Here is a 17,632-nt window from a genome sequence, read left to right on the forward strand (position 1 = left end):
ACATACAGAAATCAACTGAGGAAAAAAATTAAAAAAATGGCGACGAGCGGGAAAATAAAAAGCAATAATCTTTTCCACTTTTTATTGCTTTTAAATGTTATTTCTCCCTTGTCCTGTAAAATTTGAAATTTGGGCATTATAGTTTTAATGGAAATAGAAATCAGACAAAGACTCCACCAATGTCCTCAACTGAGGGCTTCCAGGATGAATTGAAAACTCTCGCTTTCGTTTTAGTCCTGGCAGGAGGGAAAGTTAATAAGTCTAAAAAAACTTGGTGTGCTTCGTTTCTGCGATAGATAACAGTCACTATCGAAATTGTGGATCTTTCAGTTGCTGGGTTTATTAGCACCACACAGTCACAGAACTCATCAAGACTTCTCCGGACGATTGATCATGAGCTGCGCTTAGGTTTTTATCTGTCTGCGTAGCAGGTGTCGAATAGGTCGCTCTGACAGCCGCTCACTGTATCAGAATATGAACACGACATTTATTAAACTCGTCGCGCGGCATACTGGTAAAGTGGCTCGTACAAATAAAATATATCAGGGTGCTGATTAAACAACTGTCCCAGAAACGAAGAACCTGTTCTCGGTTGAGCAAGGATTAAAACAAATGCAGAAACTTTCCTTCCTGTTGAACCGTAGCGTCTTTCCTTGGGATATGGCGCAGGACGTGTGAAAGAAAAGTCTGACATTGTGACGTAGATGAGAATAGTTCCTACCACAACTAAGATGCACGCCAAGTACAGTGCATTTGCAAATGACATTTAGGCTGTATAAGTTGTTACTGGTTGAGTGAGACTTCTAAAATAAAAAAAATGAAATTATAGTACAGTTGTAAATACAGTGTATCATGAATTTTATAAGCTACTGTCTGTAACTCTGTATGTGACTATGCATTACAGTACTTCAATTGTTTTACTTTTTGCACGTTAAGTTTCTATTTTTAGGTCCATATTTTAGGGCAGTTTTTAACTTAGAGTGAGTGTAACCTGCGATCAGGCGTTCTCGTGTGTTTTTCGAATGCCTGACAGCGGTTTGTGTGAGTGTCGTAAAGCCAAAACCAAAGTGTCACTCTGGCCAATCACAATGGACTCAGACATCTAGTATACCAATCAAAACTCAGAGGAAATATGCGTAGCCGGCACGACGCGCGCGAAAACGTGTGTGCACGAGCCACAATTTGTTTTTGTTTTACCTCTGATTGGTTGAGAAAATGGCGCGAGTTTTTTTAATCCAATCACAAATAGTAGTAACGCAAAACCAATGCAAATGCGAAATACTTTCGACACCCCACCATAAAAGATCAACGCCTGATTTTTCCTCATTACAGGTGATGACAAGAAAAAAGGAAAAATCATTAACTGCTCATTGTTTCGATATCGTTCTAATAGCTAACTTAAGAAGTGTTTAACAATGAATCAGGAAAAAGTATTTCCTTTCAATGAGCGGCCCCTAAGTGCCCTCTTCTTATAAGCGCCTCTCGTTGTGCAAGTGACATTGAAGTAGAATAGATTGATAAGACGAGTTACCGGTAATTATGTGGTCTGCTCCCTCATCTGAACGTAATATCGAACAAACGAATGATGGTTATGACTATGTGAATCCCTACTCTTACAGTTATGGAGTTACAGTATCTGTTGTTGAAATTAGAAAATGAGCCTTACCGGTTCCTTACGTTATAAGAGCCCCTTCTCCAATAAGTGCTACTTTGCGCTACCTGGCAAAAGTAAGTAGCGCCCGGTCGCTAAGTTTAGATTGAATTATTGCGTTAGCTTATAGTCTTTAAACATCGAGACTTAATTCTCCTTTCGCAAGCCCTGTTTGTCCTTGTATCTAAGACCCAAATAATTAACTATTGATAGGCCGACATTTCGAGTCCTAAGACGTCTAAACTAACCCTTTGTCCAAAATTGATGTCATTTCTCGAGGTACAATTCTAACAAAGCTACGAAAGCATCGGAATGAACATAATACAGTAAATTAATTGTATTCTTAGACATTGAATTGGAATGTACTGCTGGGATTGAAAACTGCTATTGAAATCATTTGAATGACTCAAACTGTTGTGCTACTCACCGCGAGACAAAGTTAAAAAGCTTGGTTGCTTTCGCTGTCGTACCCTTTCTTTGTGGCCGTGTTATTTTTCCAAGGAGAACTGTGACAAAAATAATATACCGTGAAGCCGAATTTGTGTTTGTTCAGTTTGTTTCCCAAATAGCGAAATGTAAAGTGAATTGCACAAAAGATTTATTTGTTTCTTTCGCTAAATTATTAACAAAGATCCTCCGATGAAATAAATACGTCACCTGCACGCGTCAAACAGGACAAACACTGATTGAAAAGGTCTAATAATAACAAATCACCTTGACTCTCACAAAGTTGGACGGCAGAGAAAGAAACTAGAAGACCCGATGAAATTACTTAACTCCTGGAAAAGGAGAAAACTAACCCTGTCTGGGAAAATTAACGTTGTCAAGACGCTGGGATTGTCTAAATTAATCTACAACGCCGGTTCGTTGTCTGAAAACTGCGCCGAACAGGATATATATTTATACCATGCCATAGAAAATACAGCCAATCAGAATACAGGAAAGCCGTTGTATATTCGACGGTATTCAACCCAACCTTCCCATCGTGCGCTGCGATTGTATTTTCGACGAAATTTAGTAAGCGTATTTTCTATGACATGGTATAAAATAGTTACACAACACCTTCTCGTGGTATACTATGGAATATCCCACTTGTCACTTGTATTTTCTTGTTATACACACTCGCCTAAAGGCTCGTGTGTATACCGAGAAAATACAAGTGACTCGTGGGATATTCCATAGTATACCACTCGAAAGCGTTGCATAACTAGTATATACAATAAGATTATATTTCATAGGCTGCGAAGCAAGGGGGGGGGGGGAAGAGGTGGGCAAGGGGGACGTACCCCCACATTTTGCTGCCGAAAATATCGCGAGCGCAGTATAAAATTGGTTTGTTAAGATATTCCGGCTCGTGATCTTTTCACAAATCGATTCAACAGGATCGTTTTTGGCGCAGTACTATGTTGTAGGTCTATCAATAATCCTCCCTTCTCCAAAACGCCACTAGTAGAGATCCACAAACTCAGTGTTTAGATTGTTTTTGACGTTATCTTCAACATTGGCGACTTCAAAGCCCACATTTTGTGTCCTCCGACGACAAAAGAGTTACCGAAGAAGCACCATGAAATAGGATCGTCTGAACTGTCATTTAAAAAATTTAGGGCAAAACTTGTAAAATCAAAGGGATTTCTTTCACTGAGAACAAACGCGAAGAAACCGACTGAGTGTCTGATGACGAGTTTTTAATGCTGAACGATCGAAATTTCAAACTTGCTCTTCGAAACTTTCTTGGAAATCTTCGGGAAACTACGTTTATCTTCGGAAAAGTTCGAAAAATGATCGGAAACGTTCGTATGGCCTTCGAACAACATTCGGAGAATCTTCGGAAATCTTCGGTCTAGAAACTACCCAGAATACAAAATGTCGCTAGAACGGAAAAAGTTCCTCCAAATATAAAAACCTGCCGAGTATTTGTGGGAAAGTCTTAGCCCCTCCCCCCCCCCCCCCCGACACACACACAAACACACACAAACACGTTCCAAAACGCTACGCCGCCCGCCTCTGTATTCAACTTTATATGGGATAACAAACCACAGAAGATATTAAAAAAAAAACATGTATTCCATTCAGTTTAGTTCTTTGACTTCGTCGCATTTGTTTTTGTGGACTTATAAACAGAAGAAGAATTTTTTAACAGAAGAACTGCCGGAACTTCGTAAACCCACTATGACTAACCAACCATTCAACCACTTAACATGCAACCACATAACCGACGGACTTACTAATTGTACATTTCAGTCTACCGGCGAAACAAGATTTATTAATCAACACATTGACTGCAACTCTTAAAACGTTAAGCCCTGCAAACGGTAACGCAAGTGGACGCAAGTAGTCGCAAGTTCAAATTGCGGACAGATTTTGCGTTGGGCGGCCAAACGGACACGCAAGTTTAGTCGCATGTTCACGCAAGTTTGCAAAAAGTCATTTAAAATGCTACGAAGTGCAATTCAGTATTTAAAGTAAACTGCAAAAAATGCGTTGACTTGCGATGGGTGGCCAAACGGTGAAAAAATGCGTTTACTTAAGTGCAAATTTGCTCTCGATCAAAGTGAACGCAAGTCAACGCCAGTGTACGCGAGTCAACGCAAGTACACGCAAGTTCTGGCCAAAAGAAGACGCAGGTAGACGCAAGTTTAAACTTGCGTTGCCGTTCAGTCAGGGCTTCAAGCCCTGGCAAAAGGCCAAACGTAGACCCAAGTTAACGCAAGTTTTCAACTTGCGTCCACTTGCGTCTCCGTTTGGCCAGGCCTTTATATATATATGGAACAGTGCAACCACTGTCACAAACAATGCATAGGAGAAACCAAACGTACGTAGACTTAAACACCGTTTCAACGAGCATCGTGTAGTATTCTGCCCTGGGTATTGTTATTCATGACATGTGCTGAGATGAAGTATAGGAAATCGCTCTGGCATGGGACAAGCCCAAACCAGGCTCGGTAGATCGAGGAAACTTAAAACCCAGCTTCCTCGCAGGGTGCCAACCGCTCACCGCCGCGGACAAGAGTAGAGTGCACAATGAGGAGCAAGTGTTTGCCTTTTATATGAATATTGACATATCATTAATTCATCCCCGAGGCATTCATTGCCAGTTCAAAATGACTTTGAATAGTTGACCCTGTAGAAGAACTGATCAGTCATAACTGAATAATAATTAAAAAACGTAAATAAAATGTCTTTATGCGCTTATTAAAATACATAACAAACGTTACATGTAAAAATCGCTTAAATTATATTGAATTATTAAATAGCCAGATTATACTTAAACCTTAATCTATTAAAAAAACTATTTTTAAAACGTTCTGTATTGATCCTTGGTAATTGACTCGCTTGTGATCTTAGCCTCTTGGATGACTCTTTGACTTTCGGCAAAAGGGCATACAATGGATGGTCAACATTGCTCTTGATCTTGGTGAACAACCTGCGGTCACACTTTTCTAAAAGATCGTAAATATTAATTAACTCAGAAGTGTAACGTCGCTTAAAGCACCTTTTTAGAAAGCATTGTATAGTGTTTAAATCAGCCTGGCTGGTTCTGAACCAAGATAAAACGCAAGGCTGATTAAACGGTATGGGAGTATATTTGAATTCCAATATTCCGGAAGGCACGGCCTTTCTTCTTTAGGGTCTTACAGAGAATGACTCTAAATATTAAAAGTTACAAATTTAAAATATGGGAAATACGATAAAATACGTGAATAACAAAAGACATAACGGCAGAAAAAACAAAAAAACGTTAAAATTTGAAATTGAAGATATACTAAGCCGGAAAATGTTCCGATACTGTCATTGGTTTACAGCTGTTAATTCAGGTTCGTCAACAGTGAGATTATCTGTTACTTCTATTATGCTACGATGGTCCTGCAAATTTACGTTTGTATTTAATAATGAGATGCACGCTCCGTATAAGCTTAGCGTACGGAGTTCGGGAGCAATTACGGTTGAGGTATGCACGGAGCGTACGATCCGTAAACTACTCAGGCCGATCTAATAAGGAAGTGCAAGATAGCAGGAAAAACCACAGACAGGAACACATAAACGCCAGGGAAAGGACGGTGTGCTGAATTCGGCTTAGGTGTCAGCTGCAAGTTAGAGTTAGGGTTAGGGTCAGGGCTGAGGGTTACGGTCACGGTAGGATTAGCCCTAGGGCTAGATGAGCCAGGCCCAACTGCCTTATACTTGTTCAACGTGATCTTGGCAAAGTATTTGATGTCATTTGCTCCCTTCATCACCGTGTCACTGTCTTTGGTGATTTTCTGGATGACGCCCTGAGGCATGGTCGCCACGTCAGTTGATGCGAAATCTGTTCCATCCTCTGTCCCAGCGTCATACGCAGCCGATGATATCTCTGCCGTCTCCTTCCAGCCATCTGATCCACAGAGGTCGACGCTGTCGACTCCAACAATCCAATCAGGAGAAGGCCCGAGCCTGGAGATGAAAGAGACCCTGGAGTACATGTCTTTAACCATTATTTCCATTTTTCTGCTGCCAGTGGCTTCAGTGGTATCATCGGCTGTGTAAACTTGGTATACGTAATTGCCCCTGAACAGCACAGCTTTGAGCTCGGTTTCTAGCTCATCAGGGTTGCCTAGTTAAAATCATACAAAAATATCCTGGTTTAATGCAGCTAGCGTGCTTCTCTGAGACGCCTTAAGTTCAAGACATTCCATACTGATGACGTAGCACACAGAGATCCGTGTAGTTCTCTGATTGGTTGTTACTTGCGCGCGAAAATTCAAAACCGAGAAACAACCAATCAGAGACACTACACGGGTCTCTGTGGAGTACGTTACGTCATCAGTATGGCATTATGGGGGTTGAATCTCGTTTCAAACGAAAATCATGCGAAAAACGTGCGATTCGCACGGGAAGAATTAAGCGCGTGAATGGACAACTTGGTGTAATTAGACGCCTACTGGGTGCGTTTGAGCGTAGAAGAGAAGACCGACATTGCAGTGGAACCCCGCGCAGTGTTTTTTCTTTATAACCACTAAGGAAACAAGAGAAATATGATCTGATGAAATAAAAATGATACTAAAAAGCATAATACTAGCCTGAGTAGGAAGGGGAAAGTTTGACTTAAGTTAAAATAGGGTAGATAGACGTTTTAACACATTACTAATAATTTAAGGAGTCAAGAATGGTCCCTCAAAATGTCGCAGTGCTCGCAATGCTCGCAAAATTTTAGTGGGTGCTCGTTTGCTCGTGCTCGCACATTTTTACAAGTGGTTTTTAGTGGAGGTTGGTTTTTGAAAAGTGCTCGTTGCTCGCAAGGCTAATTTTTGTCAATGATCGTGCTCGCAAAGAAAAACGCTGTGCTCGCATGCTCGCAAAGACTATTTGATACCCCTAATTTACGGAAAGGTTAGGTTAGTGATGTTTGTTTTGTTTCTTGTCTGGTGACTGTCAAAAGCTCCATAAATAACTAGCTATTTACGAACTCTCCGTAAAGGCAGGCTACAACGGAGACATGAGAAAAACTGCCATAAATTTAAAAAAAAGCAGTCTGATTTACCCAGGATTTGGAGGAGCGGTCATCAGTTAAAACAACTTGCGGCGTCATCAATTTACATGTCAGCGGATTTTTTTTGTGTGATAAGCAACTAATACAGATAAAATAGATATTTTGCACGATTGTCCATTTTAAAATATCGACTGCATTCTGTCAGAGCTAATAATAATAGTAAAAACGAACAATTTTTGATGCAAACCTGCTGGTAAAACAGGCCAATGCACCATATTATGAATTGATCAAGTTGCCATTTCCAGGGTTTACCATTTATTAATACCAAAACTTTCCAGTCAGTAGAAAAATGTACCAAGTAAAAAGGGAGCAAGAATAAGAAGGCAGCGGAAAACGAAGGGAAACGAGCAAGAAAAAAAAAAACGTCGGTATGGGTCAGCAAAAGAACAAAATGTCCAAAGTTACAATCCTTATGTCCTTGCGCTAAAGTATAATGTTCATCAAAATCTGCATCCAATGTAAAAAAGTGCTTTTATAACAAAGTTGAGGGAACTTGAGCATCGTACTACCCAAAAAAACAATGCAACAGTTAAAAGAGCCGGTTTTTATGGGGAAGCTCAGCGGTTAAAGATTAACGTAACGTAACGTAACGTAACGAAACGTACCATTTTCCGCGACGTCCTCAACTCCAGCCGATGACTTTGTCATGGGGCTCCAGAATTTGTAATTGTACTTGTGCGTACATCCAATCAGACGCGAAAAGTGAGCACCATCTGGGAACCCTAAGGGCTGCCTCTCCTTGCTCCACATCCCTTGGAACTCGAGTGTATACTTCTGCTCTCCACTGCAGCTGTAGACGGTCGGTTTGTTTACTCTCTTGAACATAAGCATGCCCAGCGTCGCTATAGGGTCTCCTTTGAAAGGGGTGTCCGAAAATTTCTTGATGATTGCAATATTCTGTCGCGGTTCAGTTGGATCATTCGTGGCGTTAAACATATCACCGTCGTCTGTGCCTGCATCCCACGGCTGTAAATTGGTGATGTTCCAAACGTCTCTCCACATGCCATTATCGCAGAGATTGACATCCATGATTCCAGTGAACCAATCAGGTGAAGGGACGAGCATAGCAATCATTGACACCATAGGATAGTCTGCAGTGACTTCCACCTTTATTCCCATAGTGTGTCCGCTGCCGGCTGTCGGTCCACTTGTCTGCTTGATTAGCTTCCACACGGTCTTGTGGTGCATGATGCGCATGTCAATTTCCTTCTCTAATTCCGTTGTAGCGCCTGATAAAATAAGACAACAGCGAGTGTAAGCTTCATTTTAATCAATTAAAAAAGTACTATTAAGTATAACCGAGTTCAAGTTATTTTAATCGAGTTCAAGGAAGTATATGATAATATTAAAAAAACATAGCCGTTAGTTTCCACGCTGTCTCGTATGATAATTTCCTTCTCTAATTCCGCTGTATTGTCTGATAAAATAAGACACGAGCAAGTGTAAAATCCATTTTAAACAATTAAAAAGGTACCATTCAGCATAACCAAGTTTAAGTAATTTTACCAAAAGCATCTGAGAATATCAAGAAAACATAGCCGCTGCAAGAGAAAAAATCTCAATTCATTAACATTTTTTCGACGTTTTTGCTTGTTTACAAGCTAAAAACGTAGAATAGGGGTTATGTGAACAAAATTTGGAACCACATATTTGTAAACTCTCAAGGGACTTTTTTAATTTCTCAAGGGACTGTTTTAATTTCTCAAGGGATTACTTTCCGCTGTGGGTGATCACTTGCGATCTCGTGAAAAAAACGTGACTTGTCACATTTACAAACGTTATATAACAATTTTAAAAGTGACATGTCAGCTTTCTTATCTCAACGCACGTGTGTCTAAAGGCGATCTATAAAAAGCGTCGCACAAACAATGGATTGCGTAACTAAAACACGAATAAATAATCACTAGCACTTACATCGTTTAAAAATTACAAACGTCAAAAATAAACCATACCAAAAAACTCGCTCTTTTCAAAGATATTATTGAAGTTAAAACAAATGCAAGAGATGGGGGCTTCTTTTAGCTTAGGAGCGGTTAAAAATTAGGCCAAATTTGGTCGCTACATGCAAGCGCAACTCTATTTCGTCATCAGCCTAGGTCGTTAGGGACGTGACCTCGCGTTGACAGGGAATGACAGCAATTTACAACATGCGATCGTATCTACGCAGTTCGAGTGGAATTTCAGTCAAAGACAGCAAAATTCTATTGTATTTCATCTTCAAATATAATTCGAAAGCATTCACTGTATATATGGCTTTTGTTTAATCCTGGGTCTTGATATCCGACCCTCGCAGAGCCTAGACAAAACGCAGCTTGAGTGTAACGATTTGTTTACGCCGCAATTTAATATATGCGCAATGTTTTCTCCGACAGTAGTCGGAAATATCCGTATTTTTTTCGTGCTTTTTCGTGGAGCAATCGTAACGATACGGCCTTGAACACATTGAACAGCGGTCTACCTATAACAATTCAAATATGGCGTCGCAAAAACAAAGCGTCAAACGCATATTTTGCTGTTTCATTTGCTAATTTCGCTGCCGTAATCGACTGCCTCGAAAGGTCCTTGCAATTTTAAAGTATAGAATTGTCAGATCTCGGTGAAACTTGCACTGTTTATTTGTGTAATGTTAAGGAATATGTGTATAAATACCCGGCGCGGACGAGCCATTTTTGACAAAATTATATGGCTGCATTTCCTCCGCGAAGATAGGAAATTGTTAAACTAAACTACAAAGAAACTGTAATGATAAGTTCGAAGAACAATGCACAGGATAAACCTTCGACTCATACTTCATGCAAAAACGTCGATATCTCGAAGAGACTTTGATTATATATTTTAACACTGCCCCCAGGGGGGGTACCCAAAAAAGTTTTGTACAGGGAGGCTCCGCCCCGAGTTCTTACCCCTTACCCTTTTATATATCATTTTGACAGAAATTGTACCCCTTTTGTTTACCTTTTACTGAAAAAAGGTACCCCTTTCATATACCCGAAAGACATGGTATATAGACTTAGGACATGACGTTTTCTTGTCATTTTCATGTAGCGCTTAAAAAATTGAAATAATACAGCCATAAATTGCATCTGTTTGAAATATTTTAATTTAAGACTCTTTGAAAAAACCTAAATAACAGATTTCCATACTCTTTCGTATACCAAAACTTGTGAAATCCCTACCCTTTTATATACCTGATACCTGAAAAAGGTACCCCTTTCGGGCGGAGCCTCCCCGTATAGGCCCTTATAGGGAGTACCCCCCTCCCCACGCTTACACGCATGCTGTACGAAGAGACGCATGCCTGAACATGTCAATTTACTAGGTTGATATGTGACATGCGTTCTGCATACTGCTTGGATCAGCATAGCTGTTGATGACCACGCATGCAAACTCGCACGGACAAGAACATTTCGACTCTTCGTGAAAGAAATATAAAACATTGATTTTATTTAGCTTCATGACTTGAGTTAAAATGAAAAGCTAGACAGAAAAAAAAAATAAAAATAAAAGTTAAGGACAGCACGAACGCAAAGTAACAGATGTAAGCTAAGTGACACTGTGAAAGGACGCTGGAAAACTACAAGAATGAATAAAAGGTCTACAAACTGAAACAAGAATAAGGTAGCCTGCGTAGCAAGCGTTCCCGTGCGAGCGAAGTTTCTGTGTCTAGATCCTGGCGAAAAGCGAAAGATTCTGGCCAAATCTCGCGCAGAATCTTCGCTCGCGCGCGACACACAGAAAGAACTTCGCTCGCACGGGAACGCTTGCTACGCAGGCTAAAAATAAGGAAAACCCGCTGTTTTCATTTGAGCATAAATCTAAAGCTATCAGGCGTCGCATTAATGTAAATGCTAATTTAATTGCTTATAACATTTTACAGTAACAAAAATGACTTCTTGATAATAACTCACCAGTCTCGGCCACATCTTCAACTCCTATTGAAGCCAGCGTCCCTACTTCCCACATTGTGAGAGGCACCGACCCAAGGCGAAAACTTGCCCATTTCAGGAAAAGCATTTGGATGCGTCATTAGACTCCACTTTCCATAAAACGAGACCTCGTATTCGGCGACTCCAGGGCATTTCATCTGAGCAAAACAAACTGCTGAGAAAAAGCCTAGAAATGCGACAAGGAAAATGCCTGTATGTGAAATCATTTTCGCCAGGTTTCAGTCGGTACAGCCGAAGAAAAAGGGCAAAAAATTGGCACCGTTTAACAACCGACCACGTTACTCTCCGAAAAGACCTGGTTGTGCGAGTCGACACTTCCTGCTTACAATCATTTAAATCTTTGTCTTTGATATTGATCCGCAATTGCTGTTTACGTCAGTTAAGTGGTTTATTGACTTTTTATTATATTTATGCAAAAATTGAAGGAGCTTTAAAGATAAATAAAAAGAAAAATATTTGCAATTTTGGTTCGAGACGCAAGTTTGCGCCAAAATTCAATATCCATGGACTACTTTTCTAAGGTTGTTTTCTGTTTCAAGTATAGTATGACTTTTTATTTCTAGAATTCGTTTTAGCTAAGAGGTATACTGGGCTAATATTGATAATTGTTTCTTTAGTAAAAAACCATCATTTAAAACTCGTTGTTTTGCTCAGTGGAAAAGCCCTGAGGTAAGCATGACGAAGCATTTCATTGACGTAGGTACTACACTGTTTAAGATTCCAATGTTATCGAAAATATTCATTGCTAATACTTAATAAAGTTTTCAAACTCTTCGTTTATTATTTTGTGAGTTTTATAAGTAAAAGAACCAAAAACAAATTTTTTCCAATTTGTCCGCGTCTATGAACAACATTACCTCTCAAATAGAGTTATGATACACTTTCTTTAACCGGTTTTCGTGGATGGCAGCGCGACGCTAATAAAAAGTTATTTTATGTTATTTTTCGGTCTCTCAAAACATCGTTTACGTGTCTTGGCCTGATCTAACAACTTCCGCAAAATGGCAAGATTGTCATTATAATTTTGAAAAGTACTTTTACTTATTAACTGATAAACAGTATTGGACTTGTTTCACCGTCCATGCCATGAATACCATTACCCACTAGTAAAGGGACTGTGTCACGGCTGAGTTTCTTCTGTTTTATTACTATTCTTGTCCTCATAGCCCTTAGCCAGCGAAGCCTTGGCACGAGAAACGAAGGGCTCTGGAGACATAGGATTTTTAATATATTCGCAATTTTTTGATTGGCTGTTTGGAACATAGAATTCCTAAACAGAAGTCAGAAACGTAACGGCTCTCTCATACATTCTTTTGAAACAGCAAGACTGCATTCATGAAGACCGGAAGTCCTAGAATCTAGGACTGGAAATCCTGTGTGTCCAGACCCCTTCGTTTATCGTGCCAAGGCCCGCCGGCTAAAAGAAACGAAAGGGCTATGGGGACGAGAATGTTTTATTACGTTTTGCCAAATATTCGCTAGGAAACTTAATGTAATCGAAGAAATTACTTCAATGGATCTAAATGACAAAAGCATACATAGCTTCATTACAAACAAACATGTTTCCCGAGAGTTGTAATTAAAAGTTACAGTCAAACGAAATTAACTTTGATAACTGTTCAGCCTGACAGTTTTTAAAACCCAAATACGCAATCCGTTTCAATCTTCTTAAACTTTTTGGCATCTGTACCTTATTTTGTATTATTTTGCTGAGGTTTTAAAATGTTCTTTCGCTGCTAAAATTCATGACAAAGCGTCCTTCAAACAATAGAGCCGATAGAAATATGTTTTTCTATCGGCTGAAAGTTGCCTTGGGGAAATTTGATGTTCTTAAACAAATATTAGCCCGAGAAGCGAAGTTTCGAGGGTAAATATGCCAGTTATAAGAACGCAAATTTTCAAGGGCCAACTAAGACAGACACACCTCTATGGACCTAGTAAACATCCTTCCGTGGCCTTAAAACTCCAAATGGCTGCTTTTCTTATGCACTGTTACCTGACCAACTCTAAAATATTTTTCCATTTTTCCGTAACAATTTTTTAAGTGAAGGCAGGCAATTGAGCAGTAATTTGATGAAGAGCAATATAGGTAGATGAGATGTCGAATTAAATACTCAAACGTACATAAACTATGCTTTTACAACAGATATTCAAACAGATGTCCTTCAGAAATGCAATTTTAGGTTTTTTTAATTCATGTTAAATTTCTCTAGATACAGAAATCAACTGAGAGAAAGGGAGCATTTTAATGAAAATAGGAATAAGTTTCATTTAATTCGCTCTCCACATGCATTCAGTATATGAAGTACGTGCGAGTATATGATGGCATTTCGTATTCATATTCTTCTGGTTCGCAGATGGCATTTCATATTTTCCACTGAAGAAGGGGCAGTAGCCCCGAAACGTATGGAAACATTTTACTACCATCTGGCGCATTTTGATTTACACTTTAATCATCGTTTCAATTTTATAATGATAACAGACAGACTCCACTAAGTCCTCAAATACCGCTTCTAGGATAAATTGAAAACTCCGCTCGTTTTCCGCGTTTTATTCCTCGCCGGCAGAAAAGTTATAGATAACGCGAACGGTCACTATCGAGATTGTGGATCTTACAACCTATTCCTACAACCAGCACCACACGACACAGAGAGCTCATCAAGACTTCTGCGGACGATTAAGCTGCGCTTAGGTTTTTATCTGTCCGCTTGGCAGGTGTGGAAGAGGTCGCTGCGACAGCCCCCCCCCCCTCCCGAACCAGAAGAATATGAACCTGAAATACAAACGCGACATTAATTCAACTCGTCTGCGACATACTGGTAAATACTGTTGCACCGTAAATGTTTTCTCCAGTTGTAATCAGATCATCTTTGAGTTTTAAACTTGGCCTCTTTCCTACTCTTGTGTAAATTCCTTTTCATGATAAACGCAAAATTAAGACATTTAGAAAGGATTATTGACATGCACCTGTAGCAGAAAGCTAAAAGAATTTCCCTTCAATAGGTTTTTAGATAATAATTGGCCGATCATCTCGCTGTAGACACGTACATGTGTGGGCAAAAAATATTGCGAGCACGTAATAAAATTCTGTTGAAACTTATTGCAATTAAAAAGACTGTGTCGCGAATTTTAGCCAAATTTTTGGCATGAGAAATGACCATCAAATTCGTTGAAATATCAAAATAACCTTTTAAAACAGTGAAGGAACATTTCAATAACACAGCAAATACAAAAGAAGGTGCGGATGGCCAGAAATGACGAAAATTGAAATGGATTGCGATATTGGTTTTTGAAATATTGTTGGGCTGAACAGTTTTCGAAGTTAATCTCGTTTGCTTGTAACTTTAAATTATAACGCCTGGGAGAGGGAGACACATTTGGTTGCAGTGAAGCTATGGTTTTTTCAATTAGATCCATAGAATTATTTCTTTGCAAACATTTAAGTTTCATGGCGAGTTTTTGGCAAAACTTAATAAATAAACTTAACTCAGCCGTGACACAGTCCCTTTATTAGTTTATAACGGTTTGGGACATTTCAACGAACGCCTAGATTTATTAGTGTCTGATTGAACGTTATATTTGTCATACTACGATTAGGCTCGATTTTGAAGGAAAAATTTAACAGCGTAATTTGTATGTTTCCAAGGTTTTGTGTGTGAGCAAACTCTGCCTTGGAAAAGGATCAACTTTCCTCAAACCTGCTCTAGACGTCATCTAGAAACAGATAACAACTTGCGTTGAGTTTATCTTCCTTCGAGAAAAGTTTTCATTACCTCCTTGTTTACATTTGCAATTGAATACACAGTGCTGCTTATTAGAAGTGCGACTGTTTGAATAACACTGACATTTCGTGTAGATGTTTGAGAGTTTTGAGACCATATATACTACAAATAAGTCTGTTTCTTCTGCAGAAACACCGTAGAAAACCGAGTGTTCAAATCGATCCCCGTCAGCCAATTGAAAAAAGTGCTACGGACTACGCTTAATTTTGAAAGCTGAATTGACAGAAAGTAACTGGAAAAATAATCGCAGGTTACTGAAAAAACGAAAGGAGTGATGGAAAATTCCACGACAACAATGAAAAGCAATTCAACAGGCATGGTTTTTCCTCTGCTGTGGTTCAACGCAACCGATAGCAACAATTTCTCAAGTGAAGGTGATTGTGTTGAACTTGGAATGACCGACAAAGTTGCTGGTGGTGTAGTATACAGCATTGTGTCTCTGTTTGGAACGTTAGGGAACATTTTGGTCATTCTTGTAATTTGGCGAACAACAAACTTGAGGACCATTTACGGCCTTTTGGTCTCCAACCTTGCTATAGCTGACTTTTTAATGACGGCCTTCGTTAATCTGCCATTTTTCCATGCTTACGCAGAACGTTCTTCATGCGAAAATCCAATTTCACTTGGTGTTTCCTTGGTAATAGCGCATATTTCGGTTGCCTCATCGCTTTTGACTCTGACATTCCTGAGCATCGATCGATGTTTCGCCATTTGCAGCCCACTAAAACACCGGGCAGTTATGACCATCACAAAATTGAAAGTTGTCCTGCTCATAATATGGGTTGAGTCTCTGCTATTACCAATTTTACAAGCACTTTACCCTAAAAGCCTAGTTCTGTGGTATCTTCCCAGTTGCAGTGTTATATTCTGTTTTATCATAATATCCGTATGCAGTGTCCTCACAATCCTTAATGTGCGAAGGAGTTCTTCTAGGATACACGACTTGCACCAAAATCAAGATGGCGGCCGTATTTCAGCAGAAATGCTCCAGAGAAACAAGCAGGTTGCCAAGACAACAGCTTTGATTATCATTCTGTTCGTTTTCAGCTGGACTCCTTTTGCTGTTATTAGACTATCAAAGCGTTCCCTAGCCTATTACTCTCTGGGATTCTGGTTTGCAACGCTTGGATATGCAAATTCAACAGTAAATCCCTGCATTTACTTCTATCGACACAGAAATTATCGCCAAGCATTGAAAGCAATAATATATAGTCAGTAAAGTTCCGATCTGAAAAGATAAATAAGATAATCCAACTGTGTTTTTCAAGCAAATCAAGAGATAGAAAGAGGACTCTTTGTCCTTATTATCGTGGTGCAAGACTAAAAGAAAATTTAACTGTGTTTATCGCCCATTGTTAACGACAGTGACGTCATAAGCTAGGTAGCCAATCGAGTCACAAAAGGAAATCACAGAAATTATCGCCAAGCATTGAAAGCAATAATATATAGACAGTAAAGGTCCGATCTGAAAAGGTAAAAAAGGTAACTTAACTGTGTTTTACGGCCTGGGAGGGGGCCCAAACAAATCGAGAGATAGAAAGAGGACTCTTTGTCTAGTGGTGCACGAGTAAAAGAAAACTTAGATGTGTTTATCGTCCATTGTTAACGAAAGTGACGTCACAAGCTAGGTAGCCAATCGCGTCACAAGCTAGGCGCCGGACGAAACGAGCATGGCTGCAATATAACGGAACTGTCCATCGTTCTGACCTCACTGCACTCATCAACGAGACAGGTCTGTAAACAATCATTTTACTCGCCCTCCGAACGTGAACTCAACGGAATCTTACAGAAAAGTTAAATGACATGAGATTTAAAAATATTTGATTTATTTTTTAGCATTTAACAAGAATCAAGTTAATTATCAGGGAACTAAGAAGCTTTAGAGCTCATTGATCAAAGTCGCCGATAAACAGCTCCAGTTTCCGTAACAGGAAGCGTCCAGAGTACCTGAGAGTAAAGCTACTCTCCTGGCTGAAATGCTCACGCATTACAGTTTAACCCCGGAATGTTTGTATCCTTCTGTCGTGGGCGCAAACAGTGTCCCAAGGACGCAAAACTTCAACAGGACAAAAACTGGCCTCCCAGTTTTTACTTTCACAAGCTAGAACTTTTTCTCGACTCCATTCAAACTGTCTTTTTTTGAAGATGGTTAGGACAGAGGCATGTACAAAGTGCGTGCACTAAGAATTTTTAGCTGTCGTCGCCGCTCTTTAGTGTCCAAATGTATTCAATGTGCGAAAAACACAAGGGAAGCCAACGGATCGCTTCGGCGAAATAATTATCTCTTGCTCGGAAGGCCTATAATCGCCTCAGATATTTGGATTGAAATAAGTGTGATAAAAAACTACAGTTTTCTTCAGCTAAATGTCACCTAGAACTTTCGTGATGTGATGTGGGATCTAACGCACCTTGTTTTTGGCAACATCACCGCAAAAATTCGGGTGAGAGATTCCATTCCTTACAATTTCTATCAGTTAACTATTCACTCAACCTACTTTGATTGGAATCTGTTTGTTGTGAAGAATCTGATTTGGGATTTTTACGGTCACAGGTGGCTGCTTAATTTCATAACAAGCCTTGAAAGCTCACATTGTTAAAATATACAAAGTAAACGGTATAGGTAGACAGAAAACATATTCCAAGTCTTTTCTCAGTAATATCTACAGATAGCTGCTAAAACGTGACAGAGAACAAAGCCAAAATTCGTTTAGAGAATTAAAATGTC

At 39.5% G+C, this 17,632-nt stretch overlaps 1 protein-coding gene and 1 pseudogene across 1 annotated transcript; one reads left to right on the forward strand and one right to left on the reverse strand.

The window, feature by feature from the left end:
• Positions 1–5,631: 5,631 nt before the first annotated feature.
• On the reverse strand, positions 5,632–11,413 carry LOC144636868 (uncharacterized; annotated as a pseudogene).
• Positions 11,414–15,181: 3,768 nt separating this feature from the next.
• LOC144636869 (kappa-type opioid receptor-like) lies at positions 15,182–16,126 on the forward strand. Its single transcript, XM_078496074.1, has one exon. The coding sequence runs from the start codon at positions 15,182–15,184 to the stop codon at positions 16,124–16,126; it is 945 nt and encodes a 314-aa protein (XP_078352200.1).
• The last annotated feature ends 1,506 nt before the right edge of the window (positions 16,127–17,632 follow it).

This window comes from Oculina patagonica, chromosome 13 (genome assembly GCF_052425735.1).
Source record: "Oculina patagonica isolate OP01 chromosome 13, crgOcupat, whole genome shotgun sequence".
Taxonomy (NCBI): Eukaryota; Metazoa; Cnidaria; class Anthozoa; order Scleractinia; family Oculinidae; genus Oculina; species Oculina patagonica.

What these genes read in the sequence shown, in the direction of transcription:
- LOC144636869 (XM_078496074.1), top strand. Translation starts at nt 15,182, where the DNA reads ATGGAAAATTCCACGACAACAATGAAAAGCAATTCAACAGGCATGGTT.